We start from the raw sequence: 16,945 nt of genomic DNA, 5'->3' as shown, positions 1-16,945 counted from the left end.
ACTTGCTCTCAGCTTCCCGTGGGAGTCTGTGTTGGCATGTGGGATACCTGCACCAATATGTCCAGCGCTTTCTTCTGATTCTGGTGGAAACATGCTGCTGGTTACATCTCTTCAATGGTGATAAACTCTCTCCATCCAATGCCCAGAAGCCAGGGGGCTGGCTTCTTCCTTTCCCCAGGAATGCTCAACCACTGCTCAACCCCAGGCTCTACCCCCACTCCACATGCCTTGAGTTTAGTGAAAGCTGTGGAGGCCTTTCCTATCCTTGATTTCACTTCTTTCTCGAGATCTCTGTTGTGCTTGGGGCCAAGTTGGTCCTAAGATCAGGGAATCACAAAGGTGACAAAGCCATTTTTTGCCCTTCCCTTCAGGTTCTTTGTTGGACAGAGTTTGGTTAAACCCAGGGGTCAGGGCCATGTTTTATTACTGGATTAGGAGCTTACATTTACATTTAATTTGTTTTTAAAGCTTTTCAGATCATCTTTAAGCACTGTTTAAAAAGAGGCGAGAGAAATATATACACATATATATACACACACACACGTGCTCGCGTGTATGTGCATGTACACAGGAGCATAGGAGAAAACTGATTATTGATTTGCAAGACAAAAGCCACAGCGACACCATCACATTTCACTTCTGTAATTTGGAGTTTCCAGTGAAGAATCTGATTTCATCATTTTCAGTTCTGTGAATCACAGAAATAAGAGCTGAAAAGGGCCTGCATTTCATCAAATCCATCTCTCTGCCAGTGCAAGATTCTTCCCTACAGAGTATACTCCTCTCCCTTTGCCAGCTCAATTTTAAATGAATCAAGCAACTGGACTTTCACTACTGTCCTTAATACACTGTTTCACAATCAAACAGACGCTGTTGTTAGGAAATCTTTCCTGGCGTGTGCAGAGGTAACTTACTGCAGCCATGGAGTTGATGCGGTCAATATAGTAATCCGGCCAGCTGGTAGCAAGCTTATTAGGGTCTTCTTGTTCCTGAAACAGAAAATTAAACAAAGTTACATGAGCAGGCTTAAAGGATAAATAGTTTTCATTTGGTTGAAATCATCTGGAATTCTTGACCATCTTACTTCCTACCCATTTCCTTATAACACACACATCTTTATGGATTTTATTACAAACCTCTTTGAAGGTATAGTGCTAAAGGTATCCTTGTGATGGCAGAGAAGGAAAGATCACCCTTCAAATAGGATTACTGAAAACAGCATTACAGAACTGACTGAGACAAGGTTGTCCTTCCGTGGCCAAATGACAATACTCCCCTCCTCACAGTATGATGACAAAGCTTGCCCTCAAAGGACAGAGCCTTCAAGGATAACTCAGTTACATTTTCAAGTCTTACATTTTACAGATTTTAGAAAATATTTTGCATTATTTCTGCTAATTGGATGGGCAAGTTTCACTAACTACAGAGAAAAATGCCAAGCCAAAAAGTCTGGAAATAGGCCAAATGACTGCTTCTTAGGAAGTTATGCACAACCTCAAAGCCTCCAGATGAACAAAACTGGAATCTGTGAATTACAGTGAAAGCTGCATCAAAGACCACCTCCGAGAGCGGTCTTAATAATTTTAAAGTATCTCCGTACATTTTGCAATTAAACTCACCTTTCAGTTAAAGGCCTACCTCTGCTGGGCAACCACATTTTACTGGTTCTTTGGGTGGTCACTTGAGAGGTTTCACTGCATCAGATTTTATTTTACTTTACTTTGTGAAGAGGCTAGACAGATAGACTAGAAACCAGTAAGAAAATAACGATTGGTTTCTGGAGCCCTAATCTCCCACCACAAGATATAAGTAGCTTACATTAAAATCAATTGAAGTTCTATCTTGTGGTTGAAGAACTGTGTCCCTTGGAGTTATACTAAAGATGGATGAACAGAGATTATCTTTCTGTCTGTCTCGCTAATCTTCCTGACATTCTATTGTCCTGTATGTATAAACAATTATTCATATCAACAGGCTTAGCTTGTAAAAGTTATACAGATGAACATCAAATAGCCAGATCTTTATCAGATCGCATCAACTCTTTTAGTGCTGCTACATATTTATGTTGTTTGGAGAGAAGAAATATTTCTACACGCCCCCAAACTGGCCTGCCTTCAAAAGAACCTTAATACTTGTCAAGCTCCTTTCAGGTTAAAATTAAATCATAGCATACACTGTAACAAATCCATGGAAAATGTCAGGCTTCAAATTTGGAATTCACAGCAACAGCAGGGGTAAAACTCAGATCTTCCTGCTCCAAGACCACAGACTCCTATCACTTGAACTAAAGGAGAATCTCAATTAGCTGTTAGCAGTATACAGCCAATGACATAATAGAACAGTTCTGCTTCTAGCCAGTAGAGGGCAGTGGTACATATACCTACCAAGCCAGTTCATTACAATACCTACCTCTAGCTATACATAAAGCCTAAGCGGCTGTCAAAACGGCAAGAGGCATCAAATGCATTGCCTAGTTCCACAATTTATCACATATATACCACCTCCCCACCAGTGGGGTGTGTGGAAATTCATGCCACACATGCACACTTTTCCAGTGCAAGTTGGAAAGCCTTTGTTTTCCTTCTCTCCCTTTCCCTGATGAAAGCAGTAGGCTGATAGAGCTAAATCCTTGCTTACCAACAGATCCAGAGCTATATGGCTCCCCATAAGTAATCAGCTAGATTTCTACACCTCATTTCATTGCAGACTGCCTTTTAACACCTACTCTCTACTAGATGCTGACAACTGTTTTGCACACAGCAGGCCTTAACCTCCTATCCAAGAGTCAAAATATGACCTTGCTGAAGGAAAAAACAATACAAAAACATGCAGTTGATAAATACAGCATTATTTTTAGAAAATAATCTTATCATGACCTGAGTAGCACAGGGGAGAGAGAGAGAGCTAATCTAGTGCTAGTTAAATAAAGGCCATTCCACTGGGCACCATGACATATACAGCAACCTATTTGTAAAGGGACATCAGGCCAAGACACCAATCTGCAGTGCAAGGTGCCTTGATCGGTCTTCCTGGAAGTTTCCTGTGTAAAGGAGTCTGAAAGAGCGAGTGACCTGTGCTACAGTTGTTTCCTAGATAAATGGGACAGTAAGTCTGTGAGAACAATATACACAGCATCTCCTTTGCCTATTCATTGAACCCCAGGCTAGGGAAGAGGAAACAAATTCAGATAAAGTGACAACCATTCTCCAAATCTCAAAGAATCCGAGTAAAAAAATCTAAGATTCTTAAAAAAGCAGAAGTGTTAGAATACCGTGAGAAATCCTGCTCTTACTGGATTTCCAGCCCAAACAATAGGCTAAAAGGGTTTAAGATAGGAAATTATTCAAGTATTTGGATGCTTTTCCTATCTGAACCCCTGAAGCTTTGGGGGTTTGACCAGTTGTATTAAAAGATCAAGAACTCTGACCTTCCTAAGGTAGGATTCTGTATTTTTGGTTGGCTGAGCAGATGAAGGTGTAGTCAATTTACTCTGTGATTTACTGTTTCCCTCCCACTACTTTCTACCCTTCTATATCCAGCATATAGTGTGGTCCTAACCCTGAGATCAAAGCTTAATGCCTCTTCTATGACCATTCTGCTGCTTTTGAGCAAGGGCTGGGTGAGAACTGGTTTGGATGAAATAAACATTGATCTGAGGTTCAAAAAAAGTTTGGTTACATTTGTGTGTGTGAGAGAGATTGCATTTTCTGATTCTGATTCTGACCAAAAACCGAAGGTCCAAAATCCCATAAGGAAAGCTGTTCTGTTTATGGGCCTAATCTTAAGAGGAATTCCTCAGTCCTTATTCAGACAAAATTTTCATTGAAATCAATGACTGTTTTGGTTGGAAAAGGTCAAAATCTCGCCCTCTATTTCTGAAGTAGAAGAAAGCCAGTTCTTACAAAAGCTACTTTTGCAAACTCAAGAGGTCTGGATAAGCATGCGGATGTTTATCTGAACTCTCAAAACATTGGTTGGTCCATCACTAATTTTAGGCAGCCACCTGGAGAACATTTTCAAAGCATCAGTTTCTGACGTGAGATACCCGAGATCACACTGAGATTTACATCAGCCTCAGGAGCAGTACCACGATATATTACAATTGGAGACACTGGGGAAGATGGTTCATTGCCCAGGTAATGCAAAAGTTCTCTGCAGTATGAAATCACAGCATCTCACTTCTTCTCAGACAACAGAATCTAAAATACTTTGGATTTCTTAAAGACCATCGAGATTCTGATCCTCAAATAAAACATTTCATATTGCCTCTCAGCAACTTGCACTGATGTTGATGACAAAATCCTCTTCTTCCTCCAGAACATGCAGAAGGAAAAAAGTGGGGCCTGCTACCCAAAGCCACACAGGCGTCAATAACTGGAAACAATTACCCAGCTGTCTGAAGCAAAATGTCAGCCAAAGGAATCTATTAAAGCAAAGCCACTTTTTAGCTCCTTGAGTAGTGTAAATATTACATTAAAAAACAGACGTCAGTCAGTGGGCTTCAGAAGCAACCATGTCATTCTTCACCAGAGCAACAGCTACGTAACTACTGTGAAAACACAGCCCTGATATCATACAAGCCTGTAATAAAGTCAAGGTATTATATAGGCATTGAAGCTAATTTGGACTGAGTCCATCCTCATGGCGGAAACTGAGACTTGAGTTGAACAACTTCATCTAACATAAGATTTAATGGAATAGTTCAAATACTTGGAATATTTGAACCAACTGCAAAAATAAAACTAAACAAAATATTCTAGCCACAGTTCATTTGATCCTGCAGGCCTTTTACAGAGTTCTTGGGGAATCAATCCATTATACAGTCTTCATGGACACATTCTCTTCAATGGCACGAAGACATTTGGTGGCATCAGCTCCTAGTGTGAAAGACATGCGCACTAGAAAAAACCCACCATGCCTGTAAGTACATCATTCCCCTCTGCTGGTGGTCCTTTGTAGAGAGGCATTCAAACACTAAGGTGATGGGTGCCGTATAAATGGGTAAGAGATTGAATAGGCCCTGAAGATTAAATGCCTAGCTTATCTGACAAATGTCTTTCAGGAGAGGGTTGAGTCATTTGGGAGAAGACTTCACAGCAGCTGCCAGCACTGTATCTTTTTTGCGGTTAAGCACTCGACTTCAGCATCCGGGGCTGTAGATCTGAAATTTTACTCTAAACACCAAATATACTCAACAAAACATAGTATTTCTCCAGAGTATCTCCTTAGTATCCAAGCACTTCCCGGACATGAATGGATTTATCCTCACACTACCCTTAGGAGATAGGGAGTGATTTACCCCAATTTTACAAATGGGTAGAGAGGGACAAGAAGAAAAGTTGAAGTGACAATCCAAACTCACCCAGGAAGTCAGTGGCACAGCTGGGAATAGAATTCTGATCGCTTGATTCCCAGGCCAGTGCCCTTACAAGACTATCTTTCCTCTCCTATTACAGTGACCTGATTTTCAGAGGTCCTGGAAACTCTCAGCTCCTTGGGAACTGCAGATGCTCAGCATCTCAGCAAATCAGGCCATGTGCACACTGGACCATGGCACCATTTAACCACACTTCAGGTGTAAATATCCTGTGCTGATGAGTCATGCTGGCTTACCACACAGACTAAGGTACTGTTTGCCACTTACACAGCTGTCCAAAACACTTAAGCACACTTCCTGATAAGTGGAAGTAACAGACTACCTTTATCTGCTGAACTCCTTCCCCCAGTCCATTTGGTTGATAAGCATTATTTAAAGCAGCAGCAGGACAGGCAACTTACATAATGCCATCGAGTTTGGGTTTAAAATCTTTTTCACAAGTCCTTTATTCGGTGTAGTGAATTCTGGTTGACCTCAGTAGAAACAGCATACAAAACAGATGGAAGAAAAGAAATCCAAATGGGCAAACATACGAGATAAACTTTTCATTCCTATTTACTTATTGTAATCTGCAAGTAAGAGCAAACTGGTGCTTGCAATCAGTGTAAATCTGGAAAAACAGAATTGAAATCAATAAGGATATTTGAATTTACACTTGGGTAGCTGAGAACAGAATTTGACAAAACACAGCTTCTGGTTAGTGCATTTCCCCTGCAACAGCTGATGGCATCATTCCATCCCAGACAGGAGGAAGCCGGATTCCTATACTCAGCACTAGCTGTCAACAGTGTCATCACTTAATGGCAGAAAAAGTCACAGAACCCTGAACTCAGGTGGTTAAAAAATTATTAGTTTTTGTTTAAAAAAGTGTAATTAAGGGTTTGCCATGTTGGTTACGCCTCTATGGTGGCTTTTTCCAAAAGCACCTAAAAGAAGTCAGGCTTACAATTCCAAATGAAAGTCAGTGAAAGCTCAACTCCCATGAGATGTTTTTGAAAGGCTCATCTTAAAAGTACAATGAATACTTTTCACTCCTGGAGTGCCTTCCCCCAACCATATCCCAGTGCTTTTCACAAGTTAATGAATTAAGCTTCACTGCAGCCTTCTCAGCTAGGTGAGTTTAGGTGGGCAAAATGAGGCAGAGAGATTAAGTGATTCCCGTCAATCACACAGGAAATCTGTAACAGAGCCAGGAATAGAACCCACATCGGACTCCAACATCCTGTGTTTTTATCCAATAGACCATGTCAGACTCCAACGTCCTGTGTTGTTACCCAATAGACCATTTTCCTTTTTAATGTAACTGATTTTCTGAAAGTTCAAGCCTTTGCAGTTCACCTTTAGAAAAATCTTTGAATCCCAAATGAAATTCTTCCTTGAGCATTAAAAAGTCTGCTAGCTGTTTCTCAGTTCTATATCAGTAATAGAGCCTGCCCCAATGGAGCACTTTGGTTAACAAATACAAAATGTGTCCGATCTCCCATGAGACAAAATATGAATTCATAACAGCAGCTGAAACAAATCCAGGATTCTTTAGACAGTTTACGAATCCGAAAAACCAACCAGGTCCCAGGAGATAGTAATTTTGAAACAGGACAGACCACAGGACTGAGCCATTCACTAGACAGATGTGGTTACTGCACTATTTCCTCGACTGCATGACTAGCACTGACATGAGTATTCTCAAGGTGTTGTGGATGGTGCCATACCCAAGCCGTCTAAGCACAATTCATCCAGAGCAAGAGAGACAAATATTTCTTCTCTCCCTGGATTCAGGTTCTATGCAGATAATAATCTTTGTGCTCCCAAACCAGTCTATTTTATCATGAGATACAAAAGAGAATATCCATTCATTAGCTGCTATACGTGCTAGAACAATGTTGAAATGTTCCAATTCCATCTAGTAAAAAGTGGTGCGCACGCACACTACCCAGTTCACTGCAATATGAAATCGGGACATATTTACCCAATCAGATCATTGTTTCATCTAGCCTGGTACCTCTCCTCCAGCCAGGCAGTATCAAGCCAGGCTGGTCCAATTGGCGGAGTCTGCTGTCTCTGACTGTGGCTGCTAACTGATGTTTCAAGGACAGACTACTGCAAAGCTTACCATGCCATTATTATGATTTATATTACAGCAGCACCTCATTGTCTAAGTTTGCCAACTTTCTAATCGCACAAAACTGAACCCCTTAGCCCCACCCCTTCCCTGAGATCCCACCCACTTCACTCCCTCTTCCTCGGGGCTCTGCCCCCCACTCACTATATTCCCCCTCCCTCAGTGGCTTGCTCTCCCCCACCTTCACTCACTTTCACTGTGCTAGGGGAGGAGGTTGGGGTTCGGGAGGGGGTGATGGCTCCAACTGCGGGTGCAGGCTCTGGGTTGGGACCAGAAATGAGGGGTTCAGGGTGCGGGGGGAAGGGGGCTATGGGCTGGGGCAGAGAGAGTTGGGATATGGGACAGGGCTCCGGGCTCTGGGGTTGGGCTGGGGATGAGGAGTTTGGGGTGCAGAAGAGGGCTCCAGGCTGGGGGATGGGGCCGAGGGATTCGGAGTGTGGGAAGGGGCTGCGGGTTGAGGCAGGAGGTTGGGGTGCAAGAGGGGGCAAAGACAGGACAAGAACCCAGGTCTTACGTCCTGGGTCCAGTGGATCAATCCTGAATTACAATCAGTGACAGAAAGAAGAACAAGCATTCAGCTCCCCAAGGAACTTCCCTCTTGGGAACCTTCCCACAGTGCCAGGAGAAACATGCATGTCATCCAATCCCATGAGTCTCCAGAGATTGAAAGGATTAGAGATTGTGTTCAGTCAGTTTCCAGAAGATGGTTTTCCCCACAATACCCTGGAAATTCACACATTAAACTGAATCCACATTATTTTTTCCAACATCCTACCCACCACATTTTCCACTATGTCTGATCCTGAGGTTGAGAGGGTTAGATATTTTTCACATTATATACCCACAATGGGCTTGATTCGGATCTCACTTAGCACTGGTGTAACTCCATTGACCCTTCAGATGAATTAGTCCTCATCAACATCTGTACAAGTGAGAGGAGAGTTGGGCCTTGGGGTGTTCTGGTCAGGGCCGGCTCCAGTATTTTTGCCGCCCCAAGCGGTGGGGGGAAATAAAAATAAATAAAATTTTTAAAAAGCCGCAATGGGTGGCTCTACCGCCACTGCTTCATTCTTTGGTGGCAAGTCCTTCCCTCCGAGAGGGACCGAGGGACCTGCCGCCAAATTGCAGCCGAAGACCCTTTCAGTTGGCCGCCCCAAGCACCTGCTTGCTGCGCTGGTGCCTGGAGCCGGCCCTGGTTCTGGTCACTTCAAAGGTAAAACCCACTAAACAACAAAATGCTTCCCCTCCTGCATCAGCAATGGGCTGGAATTCCACACCTGTAGAGCAAGAACCCTTTGGACACGTTCTGTGTCTTCAGGTTACGCAGCGTTTATTTAAATTGGGTCTAAAAAAAAAAATAAACTGTCTAATGATAGCATTTAAAGCAAGTTTAAGCTTTACAATAACTGTATCTGGCACAGACCTTTCTATGGGTTGTTCCTGGATAAAATCCTATCTAGGAGAATTTTAAATTCTAGCAAGGCTGCATAGTACATTTTTAGTTTTGAAAACTCCCTCATGTACCATTCTCCTTTTCCTGTTGGCACTTTATCATCACCATCATTGGCACAGACAGATGTGAACTTGTTGGCAATGCTGACAGCATCAGCCACCTCTTATTTTTAGAGAGAGCACAAATATGCTTGTCCAAATATAGAGCCCCTGCTGTCTGATGAGGACATTGCCAGCATGAGCCACTGATTTATAGGTGTAGTGTAAGGACAAAAGGACATCTTCTCCCTGAGTTCATCAGTCTGACCAAATACACAGCTGGAGCTGGGACTTGAGAAATGTACCCAATTCTTCCAACCCCAAAGGGAAAGCTTACTCACATAGTTACACCAGTAACTCAAGCCACGCCCGCACTGTGAGCCAGGTCCCTGTCTACGTGGTCTCCTGTTGGTTAGATTCCCTCAACTACTGGGGCCCAACGGCTTCAGTTTCCTACTGGCTGAACTCTGTGTTGCCACTGAATTGAATACCACCACATAAATGAATTCATGGTGGGCAGCCACCTACCCCCAAATAAAACAATTAATGCTGCCCATTTCCACCCAAAACCCAATAAAAAATAAAGCTAAGCAGCTCAATTCCCCCCTCCCCTCACATTCAATCAATTTATTATGGGGGAGGGGCAATATAAATTGCCCCCTCCACAAGTCAATTTATGCTGATTCCACGCACAGAGTCTTGGCGGGTGTCAGGAGTCCTCTTCCATGGTAGCAGGGGCATGGGGGATTGAGTTTTCCCTCCTCCTGGACCAAATTCCAGCCCACCAAAGCCAGGGAGCAGTGGGCTGAGGAGCAGGGAGGCTCCAGCCAGCCTGGAGATCATGGGTAGCAGCCTCCCTGCCTGCCATCCTAGCAGAGTTTTCTCTGCCAGGTGGCGGATGTTGCCACCACCCCAGACAAACCTTTTGTGGGGATAGCAGCACCTCACCGCTCCCCCCCCCCACCTACACCTTCCCAATTGTCAACACCACCACCAGTCCTTGCAACATCTAGCTGTTGCTTGGGAGTCTCTGCTCCAGTATTGGCCCTGCTTAGCTTGTGACAACTGACAAGATCTTGGGCCAAAGCGGTGTGCCTACAGGTCAGAAATTTGCTCCTCGAGTGGACTGCCTGCAACTCATCTTGTTCCTTTCAGCAGCGCCCTTTTCAATGGTGTGCCTAAACAGTTGGTATTTATGTCATTTTGGCTGAGAGAGAATTTCCTTTTTCAATTCCTTCTCCTCTTTCTTGGCATCCTTTCGGCAGCTCAGAGCAAAGCCAAAGCCAGCATAACTGAACCTCCCAGCTGCCACATGCTTGCACTTGAAGTTTCTCTTTCTGTGCTGATTTGTTTATTTTCTAGTGAACAACCTCTTATTTTCTTTTCCAAACTAAAAAAAAATTTCCCCCAACTAAAAGAAAAAAATATCCCTCCAAGATCCATGGCAATTACTCTGCCTGCTGAGCTGGTGATGGAAATCAGACTTTACTTCTCAAAAGGCAACACAAACTATTCCCTGTGGGAATACATATGCACAGACCTGGCTAATGAAATGTTCTGACAGGCCCTTCTTAGCTATCTTGCCCCTCACAAAAATGCTGCTTTACAAAGACTTCCCATCCCCCTCTTCAACATGCTTCTCCCCTGGTCCCACTGTAGGCCATCTGGTCACAAGGAGAGTTGATGGAGTTTTGATGGTGATGATGGACTGGTCCATTCTGTCTCCCTTTCATGGGTGCCACCACGTACCAAATGAAATGCTGACTATACTATAGTCAGAGCTTTTGCAGTATGAAAGATGGGCTTGAGGTTAAGGCACTAAACTGGTACTCATGAGGATCTGGTTTCAATTCCTGGTTCTACCACAGACTTCTTGTCTGATCTTGGGGAAGTTACTTAATTCCTCTCTGCATCTGTTCCCCTTCTGTGAACCATAATACTTGCTTTCTCCCAGCCAGCATGTGTCTTGCCCATTTAGTTTGTTCACTCTTTGGGACAAGAGCTTTCTTTTACTATACGAGAGCTCAGCGCCCAACACAATGGGGCCCTCCATCTTGGTTCGGGCTTCTATATGCTACTGTCTATAAGCTTAATAAAAATAATAATGAAAAATCACAAGAGCAGGAAGCTGAGAAAGACTCCAGTTTGGTTTCTTTTTCTTACAGGCAGTAGATTCTGAAAATATTTAATTTGCTTGTTTCAGAATCCACTGCCTCTTATTTTAAATCGTAATTGGATTTTTTTTAAATGTATGCACTAGTTCAAATACAGCTAATGGACTTGAAGCAGGAATTAATACAGATAAGCCCTATGCCTGTGTTATGCATAGGGCCCTACCAAATCCATGGTCCATTCGGGTCAATTTCATGGTCATAGGATTTTAAAAATCATAAATTTCACGATTTCATCAATTTAAATCTGAAATTTCAGTGTTGTAATTGTAGGAGTCCTGACTCAAAAAGGAGTTGGGGGGGGGGGGTTGCAAAGTTATTGTAGGGGGGTTGCGGTACTGCTACCCTTACTTCTGCACTGCTGCTGGCAGCAGCACTGCCTTCAGAGCTGGGCAGCTGGAGGGCAGCGGCTGCTGTCTGGGATCTCAGCTCTGAAGACAGAGCCACCACCAGCAGCAGTGCAGAAGTAAGGATGGCATAGTAAGGTATTGCCACCCTTACTTCTGCACTGCTGTTGGTGGGGCACTGCCTTCAGAGCCGGGAGCCTGCCCAACAGCTGCCACTCTCTGGCCGCCCAGCTCTGAAGGCAGCGCAGAAGGGTGGCAATACCGTAACCCTCCTAAAATAACCTTGTGATCCCCCTGCAACTCACTTTTGGGTCAAGACCCCCAATTTGGTCTCCCTTATGAAATCTGTATAGTATGGGGGTAAAAATCACACAAAAGACCAGATTTCATGGTCCGTGACATGGTTTTCCATTGTCATGAATTTGGTAGGGCCTTAGTTATGCAAGAGGTCAGACTAGATCACAATGGTCCCTTCTGGTATTAAAATCTATGAGGATATGGAACTGAATGACTTTCGCTTTAGGTATTTGCTGTCCTTGGAAGATTAATGAGCATTCAGCAGAGTTCAGAACACAGGTAATAAATAGTGGGAGCTCTGTTCTGTACTAAATGGTTTTCCAGCATTTTAGGTGAACATTTTAATTTGTTTTTGTATTCTTTGCTCTTGCTTATATATTTGAGACTATCTGAAAGGTGAGAGCTTTATGGTATGTATATATATTAATTACTACATACCATCAACAGGACAAAACTGAGCAATACATGAATTGTAGGGATTGATCCTGTTGTGGAAGGGGATAGACTACTAGATGACCTAACATCATAGCTGCCACTTACACACAAAATCAGCATCTACTCACAGTTCCCACACCAGTTTCTGATATCCCACAGTTATTGCCTTTTACAAACAGAAAAATACTAAAGCGAGATATCCAATGGAGTAATACTGGATAAATTCTGGCTTTTTAGTTGTGATCACTTGATAATTAAAGTGCCCAAACCTGCCTCCCACTGAAGGCCAAACTCCCACTGGTTTCAATGCAAGCCAAATCAGGAGTCCAGGGTGAGATTCCACAACTGCCATTTTCAAAAGCAACCTCCGATTTTCACTGCTCAAACTTAAGAATACTTTGACCATGATTTTCAGAAGTGCTAATCACTTGCAACTCCAGCTGATGTCATTGGGGCCTGCAGGCCCTTGATACAGCTGAAAAAAAATCAGGCACAAGGTATCTCAAGTCGGGTACCCAAAATCGTTATAATGGTCATTGTTATGATTTGGGCCTATGCCTTCAGAAAACTGCCCTAACGAGCTAGAAAAACTATTTCTGCAGGGCTGCCAAACTTTTGGATTGACAATGCTTGGGCTTAAAACAAAAAAGGAAACTAAAAATATTTCTCTCTCATGGAAAAAACCCATCTTTGGATTTAAAAAATAAATGTATAACTCCGAGGGCCTGACCCAAATAACCTATGCGCTCAAGATAAATAAATGAGCCTCCAAGTGCCAGTACTGCACCATGAAAACCGTGAGCCAAAGCCCAGAAAAAGAAAAAAAAATTCACTCTTATCTTTTCTGATGTCCCCAAGAATGGGATTGGCATTTTAGAAGTCCTTTTAAGAGCAGATTTTCTCTATTGGAATGTTGGCACTTCAGCTGAATGATGAGAGCAATTTCAATCTGTTCTTCCCCATCCCCTTCTCCACCAGCTAATCTATAATTAAACTTTTGAAAGGGAGACTCAGAAAGGATCTGCTGAAGAAGAGTCTTCATCATCGTGGCAAAGTATGTGCCTCTCAGATCAATTTGTAGCTAGGTCCTTGTTGGTCTGGCTGGATATTCAGTTTATGTCCATCACTCGTGATCCTATCACACCACTGAAGCTTTTGGTGACCACTTCATTGCCAGCTGTGTTGCAGCATTCCTTGGTAAAGATGCTTTGTAATTCATTGGTCTTTCATCCTAATGACATGTCCGTACCAAGAAAGCCTCCAAAAATCGCATCAGTCCTGACAGAGGCATTTGCTAGGTTCAGCTACAAATATCCTCATTTCTGATCCTGTCCTCCCACATAATACGGAGTAGCTGATGAAGACTATCAATCAAAAATGTCAATCTGCCACTCTTTAGCCTTCCTCAGCACCTATGTGTCACTGCCATACAACAGAGTTGATATACTTGTAGTTCTATTGATCCACAGCTTCATCACAAGCTTGATGTCACAACATTCCCACAGAGGCTACTAAAGACCCCAGAACATGGTAGTAGCTGCTGCTATACAAGCTTCTACATCTTTCAAGCCTTCTCCAGCTCGGTCTTTGACATTTCCCAAGTATTTGATCATTACCACCTGATCAGTGTCCTGTCTGGACACTGGTTGGAAGCTGGAGGCTGTTTGATGGTAATGTCAGTGACTTAGTTTTATCCAGGTTAATAACCAGACCAGTGTGTCTCACTTCTTGCCCAACCAGTTCAGCCATCAGCTGCAGCGATTCCCTACGTTGAGCCAATAAAATAATGCAATTGGTGCATTCAAGATCTCCCAGCGAATGGTGTAGAAGAGGCTGACAACACTGTAGCAAACTCTTCGAGTAAACATCTTTGACCATTTGACCAGCAGGGCAAATTTTCACATCAGGAGGTAGTTATGGGAATCTAACAATTTGCTGACACAATGCTCTGATTCTTCTTACGTTCACTAATATAAATCAAGAATATAGCTGGCTGAAGTCAATGAAGTTATACCAGTGAGAGAAGTGCATCAGGCCCAAACACCATTACACTGAGCCATAATGGAATGACATGGTGAACATGTTATATGAACTCCAAAAGTTATTCCTGCACCTTAACATTTTGTACACCAGGCTCACCAAGTTGAAATTGGGACAAATCCTTTTACTGCTCTGAGAATGCTATCCCAAAAGCTGAAGAAGAGAGGAAACAGATATTGATTTGTGTTTTTTAATTGGGCCTAACCATATTGCAAAAAATCTGACACCTGCAATACACAGCATATGTTGTACATTAACTTATGCCACTATTAAAATAGTTATTTCTGTTTGAAGTGGCCCTGGAATGTCATCCATCATGTAGTAATTGTGACCTCTTTGCTTTTCTTCTTGAAAATCTTCAACATTCTAGATGCAAGAGCTGGAGAAGTTATGGGCCACTGACTCTTACTTGTACATTTCACTCCAATGAACAGATGAATTAGTGCTGCACATGCGGTCTTTTATATAGCGACAAAAGAACACACGAGGTGCTGTGACATCATCCTCTGATACGATGGACAGCCATACTATCCATGTTTTGTGCTTGTCATAGGCCCTGTATATCTGAACTCACTGGTTTATATTCCACTTTCAGTTACATCACGTAACTCTCTGGAGGTCACGTCGGGATATGTAGATTAGAGAGACTGGTGTGGCTCTGGAACAGTATTGGGCTAACAAATCATCCCAGGTAACTGAGTATTAAATCATTCTGTTTAGGGGAAAAGCAGCAGATACTGGCAGGAAAATAGCAAATTAACTCCAAGGACGTTGGCATTCTGAAAACTTCCAGCTAAAGAATGCAGCTGTTTCCAAAGGGCAACATCCTCCCTTTGGTGACTTACCAGTACCTTGAGATTTCTCTGAATAACTAACTGAAATGCAAGACTACTTTCAGAGAACCCTATTTTGTGAAATTCTGCATTTCAGACATGGTTTTCATCAATCAGTCTCCTAAGCTGAAGAAGCAATGCACCGTTCTGGCTGAGAGTGACTGCAGATGCCAGGATCTTTGGCTGCAATTCGGCGGTGGGTCCCTCGGTCCCTCTCAGAGGGAAGGACTTGCCACCGAAGAATGAAGCAGTGGAGGAGAATTAAGGGGAACTAGAAGTTGCAGTCTGTTTTAAGGAGAAGATCTCCTTGTGATGGTTCAGGAGATGATGGATGAATCCCAGCTAGGGTGAATGCAAGAGCTACACAAAACACAGAGATTCACTCTTGCCAGAGTTCTATGTGGGGCTTCTGGGGTCCTGCCTACAAGCAGTTTCTCTCCTAGTCTGGCCTATGGTCCCATGTGACATTCCTATTTAAAAACTTACAAGATTGAAGCATTAAGCCTCTATAACACATTTAGGAAGAGTCAGTGGGGAGACAACCTGGCACCTTCGGCACCAAAACATAAGCCCAAACTACTTCAGCTAAAGGAGTAACTAACTTGACCAGACACATGTAAGAGGCTCGTATCTGACGTGTGGATCAGCCGCTGGCAAGACAAGACATCACACACACGTAGCCAGTGTGTTACACTTGCACACACTCAACCAGCTCCCCTGACTCTCAGTTGGGGCATGATCAACCAACTACCAGTAGCTCTTGCCTTAGCAGCAGGGCTACTCTGTATTTAGCTCCTCCCACTAGTTGGCGCAAGGTAGCTCCATCTCCTTAAAAGGCACAATATTCATAATTAAGAGAAAGCGATTGCACTTTCATCAAGCTCTGCTTAACTGGGGTTCCTAATAAAGTGCTTCTCAAGTATTGTGCCATATCAGATACTCATTAGAATTGCACCAGTTACTGAGTGCTGAAGAACAAAGTTAAAGAAGGGCATTATGGTATGTCTACACTTCAGGATAAGTCCAGGGTTAGTAGAATTTGAGTTAGCAGACTCTGGGTTTGTTAGATGCTTGAGCATCTACACCAATCTGTAACCCCAGTGTAGGAATTGTTGAACCAGAGGTCCCAACCTGGGGCTCCAGCATCTACACTGCATTATGCAGGCCTGAGTCCAGCCACTCGTATCTCAGACTTCATAGTGCCCTCCCAAAATGTGGCCACTCTAGCCCTTTGTTCATGATGCAGTGTGAGACAATGTGAGGTCCACCAACCTTGACTGTCAAGCGGACAAAGAAAGGCGACCTATGGAATTGTGGGATACTTTTGCCAGACTCCCATAGTACAAGTCCAATGGTGCTGCATTTACACTGCAAAGCAATAGGGCTTGAACTCTGGGTCCTGGCTTGCCTCTGTCTTTGACCCTCCACCCCCATGGGGTCCTGGGACCCTGGGTTAGTGTAATTTGTGTAGAAAGAAGGGGGGTTAGGCTACAGCCTGAGTTCAAACCCTAGGTTTACATTGCAGTGTAGACATACCTTTAGAGGGGAGATTAAATACCCCTTACAAATATAAATCCACAATAAAAAAATGTTTCAGATCCTAAGTAGATAACAGATTCTATGAACAAACTTTCAAATAAACTCTCCAAAAGAGAGTTGAAAACAATGTAACTGAAAGCCATCATGATTGATTATGCACTGACCACATGCTTGACACTGTAAAAACGTAAAGGAAGACCTGACTCCTGACCCAAGGGATTCATAATCCGAATCAGACAATACAAAAACAAAAGCAAAAACCCACATTCAGACAACACAATGGTGAGACCTTCCTC

The 16,945-nt window shown here is 43.2% G+C and overlaps 1 protein-coding gene across 14 annotated transcripts in view; it reads right to left on the bottom strand.

Annotated features, from left to right (window-relative positions):
* DAAM2 (dishevelled associated activator of morphogenesis 2) overlaps positions 1 to 16,945 on the bottom strand; it is a 243,033-nt gene that overhangs the window by 87,813 nt on the left and 138,275 nt on the right. For all 14 annotated transcript variants that reach the window (XR_010599842.1, XR_010599841.1, XR_006174048.2 and 11 more), the window contains one exon: positions 915 to 989. Coding sequence is in view for 11 of the 14 variants with exons in the window: in XM_065589271.1 (XP_065445343.1) it covers positions 915 to 989 (75 nt within the window). In the remaining 3 variants the exon portion in view is untranslated. The remainder of the gene's footprint in view (positions 1 to 914; positions 990 to 16,945) is intronic.

The sequence above is a fragment of the Chrysemys picta genome, chromosome 3, assembly GCF_011386835.1.
Source record: "Chrysemys picta bellii isolate R12L10 chromosome 3, ASM1138683v2, whole genome shotgun sequence".
Taxonomy (NCBI): domain Eukaryota; kingdom Metazoa; phylum Chordata; order Testudines; family Emydidae; genus Chrysemys; species Chrysemys picta.
Note: the sequence above shows the minus strand (reverse complement) of the source record. Positions and strands in the feature narration are given on the sequence as shown.